Source organism: Arachis stenosperma, chromosome 5, assembly GCF_014773155.1.
Source record: "Arachis stenosperma cultivar V10309 chromosome 5, arast.V10309.gnm1.PFL2, whole genome shotgun sequence".
NCBI classification, from domain to species: Eukaryota; Viridiplantae; Streptophyta; class Magnoliopsida; order Fabales; family Fabaceae; genus Arachis; species Arachis stenosperma.
Window position 1 is genome coordinate 114,570,688 of NC_080381.1, and position 21,648 is coordinate 114,592,335.

The 21,648-nt window shown below is 33.0% G+C and overlaps 1 protein-coding gene, 1 long non-coding RNA gene and 1 other non-coding gene across 3 annotated transcripts; 2 read left to right on the forward strand and 1 right to left on the reverse strand.

Annotated features, from left to right (window-relative positions):
* Positions 1 to 2,412: 2,412 nt before the first annotated feature.
* Positions 2,413 to 2,520, reverse strand: LOC130983460 (small nucleolar RNA R71). Its single transcript, XR_009087449.1, has one exon. It is a non-coding gene; the product is annotated as a small nucleolar RNA R71 (small nucleolar RNA).
* A 10,711-nt stretch (positions 2,521 to 13,231) lies between these two features.
* Positions 13,232 to 14,113, forward strand: LOC130981132 (uncharacterized). Its single transcript, XM_057904753.1, has one exon. The coding sequence runs from the start codon at positions 13,232 to 13,234 to the stop codon at positions 14,111 to 14,113; it is 882 nt and encodes a 293-aa protein (XP_057760736.1).
* Positions 14,114 to 15,576: 1,463 nt separating this feature from the next.
* LOC130979148 (uncharacterized) lies at positions 15,577 to 19,243 on the forward strand. The gene is made up of 6 exons (XR_009086526.1): positions 15,577 to 15,909; positions 16,608 to 16,653; positions 17,119 to 17,690; positions 18,261 to 18,327; positions 18,584 to 18,710; positions 19,005 to 19,243. It is a non-coding gene; the product is annotated as an uncharacterized LOC130979148 (long non-coding RNA).
* Positions 19,244 to 21,648: the final 2,405 nt, after the last annotated feature.

Sequence of the window (21,648 nt, forward strand, 5' to 3'; positions counted from 1 at the left end):
TTCACTAGCTCCAGACGAGGGTATGATGTATTGATATAGAGTTGCTGAGACAGAACAACTAGTGATGGTTTGGCTTATGATTCTGAGTCTGATTCGTGTAAGAATTAGCGCGTTGGGAAACATGTGTAACATGAACTAGATTTAGTATCCCCTTACGACAGATGCCTATTCATGGATTAGTGAGAATCTAGGCTGGATACTTGGAGAAAAGGAGTTTAGGATGCTTAGTGAGTTTTTATTGCAGTGCATTGTATTTCTTTGGCACTTTTACCGTACTGGGAACCCATGGGCCCGGGGTTCTCATTCCGTATATATCTCTTATTTTTCAGATACAGGTTCAGGTGCTCAGAAGTGAGCTGCGGTTCGTCTGAGAGACGGCGAAGATATTTATTTTCTCTACTTTGTGTTTTCCGTAGAATCTCTCCACCTTTGTTTTGAAAAGATTATATTATGTGTTGAACTCTTTTGGAACTTGCCTATAGAGGCTCTTATGTTTCCTTTGGGAGAGATTAGGATGTACTGTTGTCAGTTACTTTCATACTGTACCCTAGCCGGCCTAAACTTCGCGGGTCGCGACTAGTGGCTATTTACTTATGTTATATATATCTATCTGTTATCTATCTCTTAATCTCCTTTATGCCTTGTCCATGTATCGCTTTCGGCTTCACGTTTTATCTTTTCGTTGTCGAGTCCATGAGTGATACGTCTTCGCGATTTTATTTCTACTCTTTTCAGGCTTCTCGATTAATACTCCTTTCGAAATTACCTTTGTTTATATATTAAAAATCCACCTGAGAGTCGTACCACCGTAATATCATTGACTTATGACTCGAGCATAAGGATTTGAATATTAGGGTGTTACACTTGTTGCATCGGGGAATTGAGTAGAAGGTTGAGGAGTCCCTTCGATTCAATTTCCAAACTATGGCGTTGGCAAGTAAGTTGAGGAGTCCCTTTCTTGTTGCGTCAAGAAATTGGGTAGAAAGTAGAGGGATTCTCTTTGTACTCAATTTTAATCTATCTTTTTTATTTCTATTTCAATTTCAATGTATCTTTTTTATTCAATTTCAATTCTTGTATTGTTTATCCTTTTATGTTCCGTATTATTTGGTATCAGAGCTCAGGTATTAGATTAATTCTTATTAATCTATATTTGTTCTTCTTTTATCATAAAAAAAGAGTCCAATCTGTCGCATCTTTCTTTAAGTTTTCGTGTTCTTGTTTTCTGTTTGTGTTTCATTATTGTTTTGTCATCATTGTTGATTTTATTGTTTAAAAAAATAAAAAAAGCATACAATGCAAAAAAAAAAAGAAAAAAAGAAATATATACAAAAAAAGAAAAAAAAAAGAAATTATCTTCCTTGTAATTTTTGTGCTTTTCATATTCTATTTTTTCCACCTACAAGATTCGAGGACGAATCTTTTTTGAAGAGGAGGAGAATGATACGTGCTTCAAATGTTCGAGATATGAAGAGTTCAAGTATTATTTAGAAGATATTAGTTTACATTTTTAGAATATTTTAATTTAATGTATTTTGATTTTGATTATTTAATTACTAGATTGGGCCTTATGATTATGGGCTTTAGGGTTTTTCTTTGTTTTAACCTAATAAGAGGTTATAAATACCTCATTAGCTATTGTAGTCGTAGCATAGAATGATTTAGAGGTTTTAAACCTTTTTCTGGTTTCGTGATGAAACCATGGTGTGGACAATTGAGGTTGAGGAGTCCCTCTCTTGTTGCATCGGGGAATTGGTTAGAAGGTTGAGGAGTCCCTTCGAATCAATTTCCAAATCATGGCGTTGACAAGTTAGGTTGAGGAGTCCTTTTCTTGTTGCGTCAAGAAATTGGGTAGAAGTAGAGTGATTCTCTTTGTACTCAATTTCAATCTATCATTTTTGTTTATATTTCAATTTCAATATATCTTTTTTTATTTAATTTCAATTCTTATCTTATTTATCCTTTTATTTCCGTATCAACTTTACTGAAATTCTTGAAAAAGAAATAGAGATGGCCGAACCCAATAACAATGGTGAAGGTGCAAGGAAGACGCTTTGTGACTTTACTGCACCAAATTTCAACTTCCATGGAAGAAGCATCTCAATCCCTGCCATTGGAGCAAACAACTTTGAGCTAAAGCCTCAATTTGTTTCTCTGATGCAACAAAATTGCAAGTTTTATGGACTCCCATCAAAAGATCCTTTTCAGTTCTTAACTGAATTATTGCAAATCTATGATACTGTTAAGACCAATGGAGTTGATCCTGAGGTTTACAAGCTTATGCTTTTCCCTTTTGCTATAAGACACAAAGCTAGAACATGGTTGGACTCTCAACCTAGAGATAGCCTAAACTCTTGGGATAAGCTGGTCACGGATTTCTTAGCCAAGTTTTTTCCTCCTCAAAAGCTTAGCAAGCTTAGAGTGAATGTTCAAACCTTCAGACAGAAAGAAGGTGAATCCCTCTATGAAGCTTGGGAGAGATACAAGCAACTGACCAAAAAGTGTCCTTCTGACATGCTTTCAGAATGGACCATCCTGGATATATTCTATGATGGTCTATCTGAATTGGCTAAGATGTCATTGGACCATTCTGCAGGTGGATCTATTCACCTGAAGAAAACGCCTGCAGAAGCTCAAGAACTCATTGAAATGGTTGCAAATAACCAGTTCATGTACACCTCTGAGAGAAATCCTGTGAATAATGGGATGCCTCAGAAGAAGGGAGTTCTTGAAATTGATGGTCTGAATACCATATTGGCTCAGAACAAAATATTGACTCAGCAAGTCAATATGATTTCTCAGAGTCTGAATGGATTTCAAAATGCATCCAACAGTACTAAAGAAGCATCTTCTGAAGAAGAAGCTTATGATCCTGAGAACCCTGCAATGGCAGATGTGAATTATATGGGTGAAGCCTTTGGCAACACCTATAATCCTTCATGGAGAAATCATCCAAATTTTTCATGGAAGGATCAACAGAAGTAAGGCTTCAATAATAACAATGGTGGAAGAAACAGGTTTAGCAATAGCAAACCTTTTCCATCATCATCTCAGCAATAGACAGAGAACTCTGAGCAGACTCCCTCTAGCTTAGCAAACATATTCTCTGATCTATCTAAGGCCACTCTCAGTTTCATGAATGAAACTAGGTCTTCCATCAGAAACTTGGAGGCACAAGTGGGCCAGCTGAGTAAAAGAGTCACTGAAACTCCTCCTAGTACTCTCCCAAGCAATACAGAAGAGAATCCAAAAAGAGAGTGCAAGGCCATAACCTTGCTTGGTGTGGCCGAACCTGAGCAGGAGGAGGAGGACGTGAATCCCAGTAAGGAAGACCTCCTGGGACGTTCACTGACCAATAAGAAGTTCCCCTTTGAGGAACCAAAGGAATCTGAGGCTCAAACAGAGACCACAGAGATTTCCTTGAATTTCCTTCTGCCATTCATGAGCTCTGATGAGTACTCTTCCTCTGAAGAGGATGAGGATATCACTGAAGAGCAAGTTGCTAAATACCTTGGAGTAATTATGAAGCTAAATGCCAAGTTATTTGGTAATGAGACTTGGGAGGATGAACCTCCATTGCTCATTAATGAACTGAATAACTTGATTAGGCAGACATTACCTCAAAAGAAAGAGGATCCGGGAAGGTTCTTAATACCTTGTACCATAGGCACCATGACCTTTGAGAAGGCTCTGTGTGACCTGAAGTTAGGCATAAACTTAATGCTACTCTCTGTAATGGAGAAACTGGGAATCTTTGAGGTACAGGCTGCCAAATTCTCATTAGAGATGGCAGACAAATCCATGAAAAAGGCTTATGGACAAGTAGAGGACGTGCTAGTAAAGGTCAAAGGCCTTTACATCCCTGTTGATTTCATAATCCTAGACACTGGAAAGGATGAAGATGAATCCATCATCCTTGGAAGACCCTTCCTAGCCACAGCAAAAGCTGTGATTGATGTAGACATAGGAGAGTTGATCCTTCAATTGAATGAGGACTACCTTGTGTTTAAAACTCAAGGATCTCCTTCTATAACCATGGAGAGGAAGCAAGGAAAGCTTCTCTCTATATAGAGTCAAACAAAGTCCCGACAGTCAAACTCTAAGTTTGGTATTGGGAGGCCACAACCGAACTCTAAGTTTGGTATTGGGAGGTCCCAACAATGCTCTGAACATCTGTGAGGCTCCATGAGAGCTCACTGTCAAGCTATTGACATTAAAGAAGCGCTTATTGGGAGGCAACCCAATTTTATTTATATATGTTATTTTCTTTTTTTTTAGGTTGATGATCATGTGGAGTCACAAAAATAACTGCAAAAATTAAAGAAAAATAAAAAATAGCATTAAAAATAGCACACCCTGGAGGAGAAACTTACTGGCATTTAAACGCTGGTAAGGGTAGCAGAATGGGCGTTTAACGCCTAGTCTAGCACCATTCTGGGCGTTAAACGCCAGAAACAAGCACTAGACTGGCGTTAAATGCCAGAAAGAAGCAACAAGCTGGCGTTTAACGCCAGAAAAAGAAGAAGGACTGGCGTTTAAACGCCAGAAAGAGGCAACAAGCTGGTGTTAAACGCCAGAAATAGGTTGTATCCTGGCGTTTAACGCCAGGAAAGGAATGAAAGCTGGCGTTTAACACCAGAAACACGCAGCAATCTGGCGTTAAACGCCAGGATTGCACAGTAAGGGCATTTTACATGCCTAAAAGGAGCAGGGATGAAATCCTTGACCCCTCAGGATCTGTAGACCCCACAGGATCCCCACCTACCCCGCCCCTCTCTCTCTCTCTCTCTCTCTCTCTCTCTCACTCACAAATCAAATCATATTCTCTTCCCTATATTCTCTTCATCAATCACCTCCATACCTCTTCCCCAAAAACCCCACCTACCTCACTTTAAAATTCAAACACTTTTCCCTGCCAAACCCAACCCTAATGACCGAAACCCAACCCTCCCCTCACCTTTATATAAACCCCTCACTACTCCTTCATATTCACACAACATAAACACCTTTCCCCCCTCTTGGCCGAACCACATATCACCCTCCATCTCCTTTCATTTTCTTCTTCTTCCTCTTCTTTCCTTCTTCTTTTGCTCGAGGATGAGCAAACCTTTTAAGTTTGGTGTGGTAAAAGCATTGCTTTTTATTTTTCCATAACCATTTATGGCATCTAAGGCCGGAGAAACCTCCAGAAAGAGGAAAGGAAAGGCAAAAGCTTCCACCTCCGAGTTATAGGAGATGGAGAGATTCATCTCAAAGGTCCATCAAGACCACTTCTATGAAGTTATGGCCAAGAAAAAGGTGATCCCTATGCAATTCAGTTGGAATTGTCATAGAGGAAGACATCTTCATTGAAGAGGATAAGCCCATCACTAAGAAAAGGATGGAGCAAAAAAGAGAGCCCATTCATGGACCTCAACAAGAGCATGATGAAGATCCTCATCAAGAAATCCCTGAAATGCCTCAAGGGATGCAATTTCCTCCACATAACTATTGGGAGCAACTCAACACCTCTTTGGAAGGCTTGAGTTACAACATGGACCAACTAAGGGTGGAGCACCAAGAGCACTCCATCATTCTCCATGAGATTAGAGAAGATCAAAGAGCTATGAGGGAGGAGCAACAAAGGCAAGAAAGAGACATAGAGGAGCTCAAGAGCACCATTGGTTCTTCAAGAGGAAGACGCCACCCACACTAAGGTGGACTCATTCCTTAATCTCCTTGTCTATTTATTTTCTGTTTTCGGTTTTTAAGCTTCATGTTTGTCTATGTTTGTGTCTTCATTACATGATCATAAATGTCTAGTGTCTATGTCTTAAAGCTATGAGTGCGCATGAATCCTTCACCTCTCTTAAATGAAAAATGTTCCTAATTACAAAAGAACAAGAAGTACTTGGATTTCAAATTTTATCTTGAAATTAGTTTAATTATTTTGATGTGGTGGCAATACTTTTTATTTTCTGAATGAATGCTTGAACAGTGCATATTTTTGATAGTGAAATTTATGAATGTTAAAATTGTTGGCTCTTGAAAGAATGATGAACAAAGAGAAATGTTATTGATGATCTGAAAAATCATAAAATTGATTCTTGAAGCAAGAAAAAGCAGTGAAAAAAAGTGGCGAAAAATAAAAAAAAAAAAGAGAAAAAGAAAAAGCAAGCAGAAAAAGCCAATAGCCCTTAAAACCAAAAGGCAAGGGTAAAAAGGGTCCAAGGCTTTGAGCATTAATGGATAGAAGGGCCCAAGGAAATAAAATCTAGGCATAAGCGGCTAATTCAAGCTGTCCCTAACCATATGCTTGTGGCATGAAGGTCCAAGTGAAAAGCTTGAGACTGAGTGGTTAAAGTCGTGATCCAAAGCAAAAAGAGTGTGCTTAAGAACTCTGGACACCTCTAACTGGGGACTTTAGCAAAGTTGAGTCACAATCTGAAAAGGTTCACCCAGTTATGTGTTTGTGGCATTTATGTATCCGGTGGTAATATTGGAAAACAAAGTGCTTAGGGCCACGACCAAGACTCATAAAGTAGCTGTGTTCAAGAATCAACATACTTAACTAGGAGAATCAATAACACTATCTGAAATTCTAAGTTCCTATAGATGCCAATCATTCTGAACTTCAAAGGAAAAAGTGAGATGCCAAAACTGTTCAGAAGCAAAAAGCTACATGCCCCGCTCATCTAATTTGAACTAAGCTTCATTGATATGTTGGGATTTATAGTATATTCTCTTCTTTTTATCCTATTTGATTTTCAGTTTCTTGGGGACAAGCAACAATTTAAGTTTGGTGTTGTGATGAGCGGATAATTTATACGCTTTTTGGCATTATTTTTATATAGTTTTTAGTATGTTTTAGTTAGTTTTTATTATATTTTTATTAGTTTTTATTCAAAAATCACATTTCTGGACTTTACTATGAGTTTGTGTATTTTTCTATGATTTCATGTATTTTCTGGCTGAAATTGAGGGATCTGAGCAAAAATCTGATTCAGAGGCTGACAAAGGACTGCTGATGCTATTGGATTCTGACCTCCCTTCACTCGAAATGGAATTTTTGGAGCTACAGGAGTCCAAATGGCGCGCTCTTAATTGCGTTGGAAAGTAGACATCCAGGGCTTTCCAGCAATATATAATAGTCCATACTTTGATCGAGTTTATATGATGCAAACTGGCGTTTAACACCAGCTTTGTGCCCTATTCTGGCGTCAAACGACAGAAACAAGTTGCAAAGGGCGTTTAACTCCAAGGAAGACCTCTACATGTGAAAGCTTCAATACTCAGCCCAAAAACACACCAAGTGGGCCCCGAAAGTGGATTTCTGCACTTAGACTTATTTCTGTAACCCTAGTAACTAGTTTAGTATAAATAGAACTTTTTAATATTGTCTAGGGGTCTTTTTCCCTATTTTTCGAACTCATATGCCATTTGGAGAGGCTGGCTATTCGGCCATGCCTAGACCTTGTTCTTATGTATTTTCAACGGTGGAGTTTCTACACCTCATAGATTAAGGTGTGGAGCTCTGCTGTTCCTCATGAATTAATGCAAAGTACTACTGTTTTTCTATTCAATTCAAGCTTATTCTTTTTCTAAGATATTTGTTCGCACTTCAACCTGATGAATGTGATGATTCGTGACACTCATCATCATTCTCACCTATGATGTGTGCCTGACAACCACTTCCGTTCTACATGCGAAAGCTAGAGTGTGTATCTCTTGGGTTTCTGATCAACGATTCACATCGACTCTCCTCTGACACTGGGGCATCTGAATCTGAGATTGGAATCTTCGTGGTATAAGCTAGAATCCATTGGCAGCATTCTTGAGATCCGGAAAGTCTAAACCTTGTCTGTGGTATTCCGAATAGGATCTGGGAAGGGATGACTGTGACGAGCTTCAAACTCGCGACTGTAGGGCGTGGTGATAGACGCAAAAGGATAGTAAATCCTATTCCTACACGATCGAGAACCAACAGCTGATTAGCCATACGATATCTGTGCATGGTATTTTTCATCCGAGACGAGCAATTCGACAGTTGATTAGCCATACAGAAACCGTAGAGGACCATTTTCACTGAGAGGACGGAAGGTAGCCATTGACACTAGTGAAACCCAACATACAGCTTGCCATAGAAAGGAGTACGACTGATTGGATGAGAGCAGTAGAAAAACAGAGATTCAGAAGGAATAAAGCATCTCCATACACTTATCTGAAATTCCCACCAATGAATTACATTAGTATCTCTATCTTTATTTTATGTTTATTTATCTTTTAATTATCTAAACTCTAAAACTATTTGAATATGCCTGACTGAGATTTACTTGGACGACCCAGTGCACTTGCTGGTCAGTTGCATGGAGTTATGACAAAGTGTGAGAATCACGATTAGAACACCAAGTCTTTGGCGCCATTGTTGAGGATCACAATTTCGTGTACCATTAACTGATCTAAATTTGATAACTATGGTTGGTAAATCTCATTGTAATAAGTTATTTTTAGCACTGTTCTTATAAATGCATATATTTCTTCAAAGAAGGTATCTACACTAAAATCTTATAACAAAATCAAACAAATATATCACTTCTTACCATACACAAACATATAATATTTAAATAAATTTAACTTTGTCTTAAATACAAATTATTTCAAACATAGAGTAGTTATTGTGGCAAAAAACAGTTGCACTACAATATTATAAGAAAATCAAATTTAGTCAAGAATAATCGCTATATATATGACTAAAAGAACAAAAGAATGGATAAATTAATAAAAGATGATGAAATTCTAATTTCTTTTTTAGAAGAATCAATAATTCACCAGTTTGACATGCAAAGTTTTTTTATTTGAAACAAAGCTTATTTTTCTAGTTTTAGTTTTTTATTTGTTACTTTTAATTAAATTCATTAAATTTTGTGAATTTTTCCTCAAGCATTTTATCTACTTAATATACTAAAACTGGGTTTTCCCCCAGCTACTAAAGGTGACGTGTCGATCTCTCATGCCTCCGTTTTCCCTCCAAAACGAATAATTTTTTTTTCTATTTTAAATTATTTTATTGTAATTATATTATAATTAATACTAAATAAATAATATATAATAATACTAATTTGGCAACATATCCTCATTATAATTATATCAAATCAATATTTAATGCACTATTAAACTACTTATTAATTATCAATTAAAAATACTTTTAATAATTTTAATGATAATAATAATATCAATAATAGTAATAATAATAAAAAATATTTGTTACCCAATTTACGTATATCAAATAATTTTTCTAAATTATTTTATAAAAAATATCTTTAATATAATTATATTATAATTAATATTTAATGAATAATATATAATTATACTAATTTAGAAACATATCTTCATTATAATTGTATCAAATCAAAATTTAATGCATTATTAAAAAATTACCTTAATAATAGATAGTTTACATATTTATTTTTGTTTTACTAAAGTCTATATATAGTGTTTTCCTGTGGTACATGAATCTAAATTTGAGAGTCAATTCATAATTTTATATTTAATGTTTTTTTTTACTACTTCATAGAATAAGAATGTATTCTTCGTTTTTTATTGAAGTTGATCCTTTTAAGGTACAATTTATAATTTTTATAATATTTTTATATACTTATTCTATTATATTATTCTTTTGATAATTTTTTATTTGTTGTTACTCTAAGTTATTCTTATCGTCTAATGTTCCAGTTCGATTGTCTTTTGCCACAATCATTTACAATGCATCACATCCATGAAATACCTCATCGAGTTGTCTTCACTGATTCGGGTTCCAACTACATGGATGTAAGCGTTCAAAGAAGAGGCAATAGTCTCTACTTTACCGAAGGATGTAAGCGTTCAATTTTGCTAAATTCATGACAAATTCAAATATGCAATTTCAACGATTGGTAATATATTTAAATTTTCTTAGTTTAAGCTGTTCATTATTAGAATAATTTTTTAACATATTTTAATTTTTTTCAGAAATTACCAGCTTTCTTTTGCATGCATGCAATGCCATTGAGGGGAATAAGAGTTAGTTTGGTTTCTCGGTGTGGCAATTCTATACCTTGTCGCATTGCATTGATAGCGGATGATGAAGCTTATCTAACAAGAGGATGGTCTGATTTTGCACGAATTCTAAATATTAAAACTTACGATGTTATTTCAGTTGATTGTCGTTACAAGAATGATTCTATACTATACGTGAATAAGGATTAGAATATGTTCAATATTGTTTAGGTAATTTAGTTTTACTATTAGTATTTGATTAAATTATAATTATAGAATTTTAAATTATTGCCTCAATTTATATATTACGATTATTTTTCGTGGATGTGCTATTTTTAAATAATTTAATAAAATGAAGTAGTGTAAGATATTATTAAGTTTATTTTTATCCTTTATTTCTTTATTTGTATTTTCATTATATTTAACAAAAAATGAACCTACACATATATTAAATCGTTGACCTAAAGGCAATTTATTTGTCAATAAAAACAGATTTTATTTATAATTGGAATAAAATTTATTTACCAATAATCGGTAGATAAAATTGAAATTACACCCGTGTCATATAATTATAATTGATTAATTGGTATAAAATGAAATTATACCCATGTCATGAGTAATAATCTAAATAATTATATCTTAACAAAATATAATTTGAAATAATTTATAAACAATTATCTTAACAAAAATAATTATTTAATAATTGATTTAAAAATTAATGCAAAAAATAATTGTTAATAATAGTATTATTATTTGGGTAAATAATATAATTTTAAATTATTACTTAAAATATAAATAATATATGAAAATCTATTGAGTAAATCAATGATTTTGCACCTTAATAATTTGACAATTATTATTCAATTAACCAGTTAATTGAATTAGTAATAACAATTTCCAATTTCAAATTTTGTATATTAAGTAGTTATTAAAAATTGGGTAATAACGATTTACACAGGAAAATCATTGATAAATTCAATTAACCATATAGAAGATAATATACTAACAGTTTTAGTATATTATTTATGGCAAGCGAAATTATTTCCTCATATTTTCTATTAAAATTGAAATTAGTAATAGTTTAAAAAAAAGTTTATTAATAAAATTACTAATAGTCACATTTTTATACACAAGATATATTTTTTCTATATATTATTTAAAAAAATATAATGAAACATGAATAATGAATGAGTATGTTATTTTTTCGACTAACTAATTAATGCAAAATCGAGTACCTTTTTTTATTCGATTGAGGTCATATTCTGTTTGGTGAAAGTTTTAATCACCTTAATTAAATCCTGTCTTTGTGCCTTAACTTATACAAGTAGTAATATGTTACATATTATTTGGTATATCTAAGTAGTTATTTCTCATAGTGGAGATGTAAAAAATCATATTAAGGTTTATTTCCAAATAATTAGTGGATGAATAATAGTAGATTATATTATTTTGGGAAAGTATTTTCATTATAATTATATCAAATTAATATTTAATTATGATAAAATATGTTAATTATAATTATATCATAGAATTATAATAATTATGATATTTATGTTATATATTTTAATCATTTATGTACGTAAATAATTAGAAATTAATCAAATTAAATTATCACGGTAAATAATATATTGTATATTATTACGGAAAATAATCTGTAGATAAAATTGAAATTACACCCGTATCATATAATTATAATTGATCAATTGATATAAAATGAAATTATACTTGTGTCATGAGTAATAATCTAAATAATTATATCTTAACAAAATATAATTTGAAATAATTTATAAATAATTATCTTAACAAAAATAATTATTTAATAATTGATTTAAAAATCAATGCAAAATATAATTTTTAATAATAGTATTATTAATTGGGTAAATAATATAATTTTAAATTATTACTTGAAATATAAATAATATATGAAAATCAATTGAGTAAATCAATAATTTTGCACCTTAATAATTTGACAATTATTACTCAATTAACCAGTTAATTGAATTAGTAATAACAATTTTTAATTTCAAATTTTGTATATTAAGTAATTATTAAAAACTGGGTAATAACGATTTACACGGGAAAATCATTTATAAATTCAATTAACCATAAAGAAGATAATATACTAACAGTTTTAGTATATTATTTATGGCAAGGGAAATTATTTCCTCAAATTAAATTTTATATAATTATAGTAAGTCTTTATAATTAAAGCAATATAAAACTGCTTCATATATAGCAATAATATTATACATATTTATATATCTCTTCTTTTATCTCTTCTTTTATCTCTTTTTTTAAAATATTGACATATAATTAATGTAAAAAATATATAATATTAAACTGTTTTGTTATGCATATATATGAATTTATATAATAACCCGTATAATTTATACGTATGGCATAATACATATGTCAAAAAAAGATTCCATAATTTTTGAAAATCACTGTTTTGTTATATGAAATTAAAATTGAAATGAAATAATTTCTATTTATATAAGTTTTTTCTATTAGTATCAAGTATTTCCATTAAAAATTCATATCGTTTGTAATTAGTATATATATATATATAAGTCGTAATAGTCAATTGTTTCAATTATTTTGACGTTAATGCTTTTGCGAATGAACTAAGTGGGTATTTAGAAAGGCTAACTAATGAGCAAAAATTTGCATACGATCAAATAATTGATGCTGTTAGCGGTAATATGGGTGGACTTTTCTTCTTATACGGTCAAGGTGGTTGTGGAAAAATATTTTTATGGTCAACTATATCATACTCAATTAGGTCTAAAGGAGGTATAGTTTTAAATGTTGCTTCGAGTGGGATTGCTGTACTTTTGTTGCCTAATGGAAGAACTGCACATTCAAGGTTTAAAATTTCTTTTGCCATAAATGAGGATTCTTTGTGTAGCATTAAACAGGGAAGTCCTATTGCAAGGTTAATATCCAAGCTAAGGCCAAATTAATCACATGGGATGAAACTCCAATGATAAGTAAGTATTGTTACAAAATTTTAGATAAATGCCTCAGAGACATCTTAAGATGCTCAGATTCATATAATGCTCATTTGCCATTTGGAGGTAAAGTTGTTGTTCTCGAAAAAGATTTTAGACAAATTTTACCTGTGATTTCTAGAGGCTCAAGGCAAGATATAATTCAATCTTCTATTAATTCTTCATATTTGTGGCATAACTGTAAGGTTTTGAAACTTACAAAAAATATGAGATTGTCACTAGGTGAAAACAACAACATACAAGAACTCAAAAATTTTGCAGAATGGCTACTCAAAATTGGTGATGGTTTGGCTGGTGATACAACAGATGGTGAATCGATCGTTCATATACCATCTGACATTTTGATTAAGAACTCTGAGACAGCTTTGGATGACCTCATTGATTTCGTGTATCCAAATATGTTATCCAATTTATCCGTTGAAAATTATTTCAAGGACAGAGCAATTCTTGCACCAACTTTAGATTTTTGTGTCACTGATGTCAACAACAAGATGACTGCAGGGCTACCTGGACAAGAAAGAGTCTACTTAAGTTCAGACTCTGTGTGTGCTGAAGAGGGAAATATGGAATTTGAGTTAGATGCTTTCTCGCTGGAGATTCTAAATGGAATAAATTATTCATGTCTACCACCACACAAGTTGGTTCTGAAGGTTGGCGCTCCTGTTATGTTGCTGCGGAATATAGACCAAACTAATGGTTTGTGCAATGGAACGAGGATGCAAGTTAAAAGAATGAGAAATCATGTGATAGAATGCAAGACTTTAACTGGTAACAAAGCTGGAAGTATTGTTCTTATCCTAAGACTGAATCTAATTCCAAATAATGAAACATTGCCGGTCAGGTTTCAAAGAAGACAATTCCCAATTATCATGTCATTTGCAATGACAATAAATAAGTCCTATGGACAAACTCTATTGAAAGTTGGAATTTACCTTCCAAGGCCAGTTTTCACCCATGGTCAATTGTATGTTGCGTTATCAAGGGTAACGAGTAAAGATGGTCTGCGAGTGCTGTTGCAAGATCATGGACACTTGGAAGATAACTGCACGATGAATGTGGTATATAGAGAAGTTTTTGAGAGCCTATAATAAAAAGGTAATAACAAAATGTCTTACTAAATCTATTTATTTATTAAAATTTATTACTATCACTTAAAAAAATTTAGAAATTCTAGGAACTAATAGATGAATTCTTATTATACATTAATAGTTTGAAAATATTAAAATTATCATTAAAATTCGTATAATTTTATTCTCTTGACAAACAATTTTATAATTATGTTAATCATATAATTTTATATACAAACATTGATACGGTGTTGTTTTATGTATATATTTTGCACGTATCAAAAGATAGCATTGAATTATTATTCAGTAGGTTTAAATTATTTATTGTTTATTACAAAACTTTCTGCATTAGGATTCTCTATTAATTTGTTCTTCATTTTGAGCTGATTTTGATATTTTCTTACTTTACAGTAAACCAACATATAAAATTTTGTTGGTAGATTTAAGTATTACTAGATTATTTATGGTCATATTGAGTATATATGCCTGATTTATTGAAAAAGTAGATTAAATAACTATTTTATAGTTAATACAATTAATATTATATTAAGAAAAGAAAAACAACGCATACAAGTTATTTTTTTATTAATTAAATTATTATAATTAAAATGAAATTTAACATAACAACTTTAAATTATGATTTCAATCTTATCACGTGCATGACTCGGGCGATTAAACTTGTTAGTTTTATCTTACAACGTTGTCTAAACTAAGGAAAGTGAATTTTCACTAGTTTCATGATTTATTAAAGTGAAAAAATTTGAATAATAATAAAAATATTTAATATGCAAACACTAATATTTAAATAATTGAGAAATCATCACTACTTATACCTAAGATGTAGGTTAACTATGGTTATTATAGAATATGACAAACTTTTAACACAACGTATTAAATAAAATAAAAATAAAAGTTAGAACCAAAAAAAAAAAAAGAAAGCTTCAAAATGTGCACTATCTTTTACCCATACAATGAATTGGGTACTATAATACTAAAGAATCTAAAATATAAGTATATAACTAAATAATTCAACTTGCTAAAAATTTATATTACTGCACTCCATAAACTTCCGTTTTATATCACTAATTCTTCTCAAATTATCTATATAACCAATAGTCAACAACATAAAGAATGAAGAATAAAAACAAATAAATTTTAATCATAACAACACCAAAAATATTAACTCTAAACTTAATTTAGACAAAAGAAAAGAAAAATTATATGCAGTAGAGTAAGAAATTACTACAAAAAAAATGTATTTTAGTAACAAATTTTTAATAGCAATAACATAATGGTCACTAATTCTCTAATTTAAGTTATGTTTTTATGATAATTATATATTTGCCATTATTATTATATATTATAGTGGCCATTATTACTATTGCCAGAAAATTATTATCTTTTATTATTTGTAATTTTAATTTTTTTAAATTATTATAGTGGCCATTATCATTATTGCCACTAAACTTTATTATTACTTTTTTTTCTTATCCCTAAATGAAATTGAAAAATGGAGAGAGAGACTGAAAAAGGAACAGAAGTATCGACACTGGGTTAATTCGTGTGCTTTCCTCCATCGCCGATCACCACTGTCGTAACCGTTGCCATCGCCGACAGTCGCCGTCCATCATCCTACTCCTTGGACCTCATTTCCATCCAATCCACCTCAGATCCGCATCACTGTCATCGTTTGTTCATCTCAGATTTATGTCGCTAAGGTCTTCCAGCCACCATTACTGCTCTTGTTACAACACCACACCTCCGTCGCTTGTACCGCCGCCGTTCTTGCATGTAGATGCACAAGATCGCCGCTGTCGGTAGGTCTTCTCCGTTTATTTTTCGATTTAGGTTTCAATATTTAGAAGCCTGTGATTCTCTCTCTGTATTATTACTTTTGCTCTGTTTTCTTGCTTGATCCTAATGAATCTGGCAGATCAAGCTAAAATCGAAGTGGTTAAGTGTTTTAGATCCTAATTTTTTGTTTGCTTTGTCTTCTCCGTTCTTGCTTACTTGATCCACCATTCTTGCTTTCTTGCTCCGTTTATATTTGGATTTCAGATCCTAATTTTAAGTGTTTGAAATGCTTTCTGTAGAGTTTCATTAGATTTTGTTTGCATTATTGCTCAGAATATAAAAATGTTTCTAATTCTGTGGTTTTTCTAATTGTATGACTTTTAGAATATCATCCCTATACTTGGATGCAAGCTCAGAAAATGGATAACAATTCTAAGCTGGTTAAAAATTAGATGGATTGGTTCTAAACTAATTTAGAGCTTATTGAAAACTAGAGAAGTAGTCCATAATCAATATTAAAACTGCAGGTTTTTCTTTCACTTAAAAGTGTCTTATACTCCATCAAGAAACAGAAAAAGAATTGAGTTATCCATAATCAATATCAAAAACATGAAATTCACTTCAGGTTTTTCTTTCACTTAAAAGTATCTGATGCCCAAAGAGTTGGTATCACATATCAACTCAGTTCCTAATATCTTTACTTTTAATTTTTTTATTTCAGGTTCAAGCAGAGGCCTCCTCTACCTTGGAAAGAAATCAATTACTCGGTCAGTATATTTCTCATCATTTTGCTTATTGGTTATATATAGCCATAAAACGAGTTAGCCTGTTTCTATCAATACCGGTAAGCGCATTAGTATAATGGGGGATATGTTTTTAAGGTTATCTGAAATTCTAAATTGTTTTATGTTTTTGTTATAATGGTATCTAAAATTTTGAATTACTTTCTATTTTGTTATTCAATCTGTTTTGATTTGTAGTTTGGTTTAACAGTATTATGTTGTTTTAGGAGGTGTTTTTCTTAGCTTATAATTTATAATCATTAAATATGAAAAATTGAAACTTCAACTGTATGCTTCAAAATAAATTTAAAAAGTGATTTTGAATAAAATTGGTTGCATATATATTAAGTGCCTTGATATTCTAGTTTTGAATTTCGTGAAGTTTGGTTTTCCATGGATTTGTATATAGGCTTTTGGTTTGATATCTCAATTTGAATTTGAATGCTACAGTTATAATCCTCTTAAAAGGAGAGAGGTTTGCAAGGGAGGAAGAGAAGGTGGCAAGAAATCAGCCTAATCACAAGCCTCCACCAAGGCTTCTTCAGCACTGAAATCTCACTCTTATCCTACTCGATGAAATGAAGTGCGGTCTGCAAATGCTGCTGCAAGTCAAGCTGCAAAGAGGCCCTCTTCTTTTGGTGGCCCTACTCATGATAAAAAGGTGTATGTCTTTTTTTTTCTTTTTCTTTTTTTTTTACAATCTAAATTTTATGAAAGCAATAGTAAAGTGTATTTATCTTGACTAATTCAAAATCAATGTCGATAACTGAGCTAAAGCTATCCATTGATAGACTCGAGAAGGAGCACGATTTCTACTTTGCAAAATTGAGGAAAGTGTAATGTGGTGGGAAGTTCAATGCTTTAATGTATTCATTCATTTATCACTCTAACATAAGTGATATGTTATTTGATACTGCTTTGTATAATGTATTCATTCATTTATCATTCTAATAACTTGTGACTTGGAAGACATGTCTTAGAATTTGAAATCTCACAAGCATTCCAAGGAAAAACCTGATAAGGTAATTAAGCCATGAAACCTCCTTTTATGTATAAATGGAATAAATTATTTCACTTCTTTTTAAATGCTTTTGTATAGTAGACCTTCACGTCATCACTCTGATTCTCTTTTTATTTATGTTTTGTGCACACCTCCAAGTATAGGAGAATGTGTACAATTGATATTCATGAATAAAAGAAAAATTTAGACACAAATGGAGTTAGTATATAAAAGTTAAAACTATAAATGCTTGCTGCACAAATGCTGGTTGCAGGGTGTACATGACCCCCACACTAAACTGAGATAGAACTATATGAGAATCTCTATAGAAAATGAGATCAACTAATTGTATTTCGATGATAAAACTATGTATGTGTTTTTATTTCAATTTAAATCAAGCTGTGTTAGTTGCCGATAATATATCTCGTGTAAAGTATGATTAGCCATTGATTATAGATTAAAAAAATAAGTTGGATTGAATTTCAGCTTGTAAAGCAAAGGAAATACGTCAATCTAATAGGATTATTATTCCGTCAGTTAATCTTGTGAAACAAACTTTGTAAGCAACATTTCTATGTACTTTTTCATTTAGGGGCCTTGCAAAAATTGTTCCCGCTCTTGCTGCTGGAAACTCCATTGTGCTCAAGCCTCCAACTCAGGTAATCAATCATATCCTCTATTCACATATCCTCTATTCACATGGTTCATTGCTTTCACTTGGCTGGTTTTCCCAAAGGCCTAATCAACTGTGTTACCGGCAAAGGCTCGGAGATCGGTAACTTTCTTATAATGCATCCAGGTGTAAACTGCATAAAGTGAATGAGAGTTTAATTTGTTCCCTTGTGAATTCTGATATGAATCATGCTGCCATTAAAAAAATTGACTTTTACTTTCTTGGTGTGTGTGTGAGAATAGCTTCACTTGTGGAGACACCGGCATTGCAATTTCAAAGAAGGCAATGGAGTTGGGAGGAAAAGATGCATGCAATGTATTTGAGGATGCTGATCTTGATCTTGGTTCCTTAAAACTCAAGGATATAACGGTACGAGCATATAGAATTTATCTTTTTCAAGTATACAATTTTGTGTTCATGTATATATACAATTATTAGCTGCATTCATTAAGAATGATATGTAAAATATTTGTAACCATTATGGATTTTCTAATAAAGTTGTAAGATGTTTCTTACATAGCAATATTTATCTCTAATCGTAGACTTAGTGGCTTACTTGAAAAGAATTGTAATATATACACAATTTTTTATATATAATCTCTTATTTTGATCTTATTAATTCCCTTCATAACAGGATTATGATCATTATGCTTTTTCATGTAGGTAGCCATGATGAATTAAGATATGAACCCTACCCATACACTCAACTTGCACAAGTGGAAGGAGACCATAACCGAGTCGCTGAGATATTAGTTAATTTATTAATGAATGTATATACTTACACAAGCTTATAGGCTTGGAGTATTTTTTGTTATTTAGATTTGTATCATGATTTATTACTTTTCAAAAGAAATTTATGTATTAATATTTTGAGTTTAATGAAATATCTCATTTTGTAGTAATTAATTTCAGTATATTTATATTATGCTTAATAATAATTGTTGGCAAAAACAATTGAGATTCTAGAAAAAAAGATAGTTCGTTGCTTCTAAGAAAATGAGTATAATATAACTAAAAAAGTCTTAAGATTTTAGCAGCAATAGTAATAGCAGCTAAAAGTGAATAATAGTATAGTTTTAGAATTTTTTTAATGGCCATATAAATTGCCGATAAAATGGATTTTAGCGACAATAGTAATGGCAACTAAAAGTGAACAATGTTTCCATTTTAGAATTACTTTTAGTGGCTATATAAATTGCCAAGAAAATTACCTCTAAAAATTATATACTTTTTGCGGCTATTAAAATGGTCTTTACCGACAAATGTTATAATGGCTACTAAAACCTTTTAGCAGCGAAGCATAAGATGGCTAATGTCTAATTACCGGTAAATGTATTAACGGCTATTTTTATTGCCGCTAAAAGTAAAATAAATGACCGCTAAAAGTGATTATTTTTGTAGTAATAAAGATTTTATAAATTATATGTAAAATATCAAGGACAATAAAAATATAAAAGAAAGTAAAGAAATACAAACCATAAATGAAGAAAATATTGTTATTACATTTTTATTTTTTGGTAATCTTTATTATATTTTCAATGAAAAGAATGAAAAATGTACAAAGTATGCAAAATAAAAATATTAAATATAGTTTAGTAGAATGAATAAAAAATTATAATTAATAAAAAATTGAATAAAAAAATTCGAACAACTTTATATGGATAGAATTCAATTTTTTATATTAAAAAAGGCCTTGATATTTCTTTCTAGAAAAAAAAGATCAAAACTTGATTGAAAAAATAATTAAATCATATAAAGACTCCAAGAAAAAATGTTAGAAGATAAAGAAATTATAAAATATTTAGATTTCTGTTCGGTAGGTCGGGTACCAGATGGTTCGTGGGTGATCCTCGGATGGACAGGTGGGACGTGGCCTAGAGATGGGTCGCAAGGTTGAAGCGGGGAAACCGACATTCTGAGCTCTCGATGTGGAGGGGAGGTGTCACCTGCAATGACACTCCGACGCTCAAGTCAGTCGAATGTGCAGGCGAAAAGGGGATAAGGTAGCAAGTGACGTACCCTAGGGGAAGGGCAGGACCTTCCCCATATAAACCATGTCAAAGGTGGGCCCATCAAGGACAGGCCCACCTTCCTTGATACCTCCTTTCCATAGCTGTGATGCAGCTGTCAGGGACGCGTGTTCGGGTCGGCGATTGAGCGTCTCATCCCTAACCGTTCGGGTCGGGTGGTACCCGGGTCGGCCCAAACCGCAGGTGATTTGGGCCAGGCCGTAACAGTGCCCCAACACGCCGGCAATAGTCACGTGGACTGTTGGTGGCGTGTTCTCTCTGCTCCCATATGTTGTCGCCAGGTCGGTCATTCGTGGAGGGAACGCGCCTCTTGTGGGCGTGCCCGTTCGTTGCGGGGATGATCATTTGTCACCTCATTCCTCGTGCTGAGTATTAAATGTTCATAATGGGTTGGGAAACCCCGCGTGCAAAGACGGATTTGCCCTTGGCCTTTTCGCGCTCCTTCGAGGAGCAGTTTTAAAACTGTTTTGTATTCGCTTCTATTTCTAATGTTCGATTATCTCCATCCCTCCATTCGATCATCTTCCTCTTCTTGGTTCCCAGATTTCCCAGAGGGCTATTCTTGCTTCCTTGTGCACTTGCTTCTCTTCTTCCTTCCTTGATATTTGAAACTAATCCAGGTAAACATTTGGTTTTCTATTTTCTGCCTTGCGTTGGTTTTAGCTCTTGCCATTGCTTCTTATCACATGCATGTTGTTCGTTTGATCTTCTTTAATATCGAGTAGGTGTACCATTAGGGGGGTTACCATTCCAGGGTAGGTTCTTGTCAGGATTTATCTTTAGGCATGCTTAGTTTGGGTTGTTGAACGAGTTTAAGTGTAGTTTCTGGGTTTTTTCGAGCTCCCGACCTCATAGACTAATCGAGTGGTACCCCCACTGTAGGTATGCCTCGTGTTGTTGCCCGAGCTTCTACCTCTGACGCGAGTTATGACCCGTATGCTTGGGTGGTTTCTGATCTCAGAGACTCCCCAAACCAAATGGGTGAGGAGGAGCTCACCGAGTTCCGTCAGGCCGAGTACCTGTGTGGGGGCACTGACGAGGAGGCCAACTATGACGTTTACGTTCCTGCCCCTCATGAGCGGTTATACGAGCTCAACTTTCATGCCTCCCGGGTTGCCGACTGGATTTGATTTTACAAAGCCATGTTCACCCAAGTGGGGTCCGCATCCCCTTCTCCGCCTTTCAAATGGGGCTTCTTGGTTGGATCTCCGTGGCACCATCGCAGCTGCATCTGAATAGTTGGGCTTCCATCCGCTATTTCGAGATGGTGTGCGAGT

Excerpts from the sequence above, each read along its gene's own strand:
- LOC130981132 (XM_057904753.1), top strand. The coding sequence starts at position 13,232 with ATGAGATTGTCACTAGGTGAAAACAACAACATACAAGAACTCAAAAAT.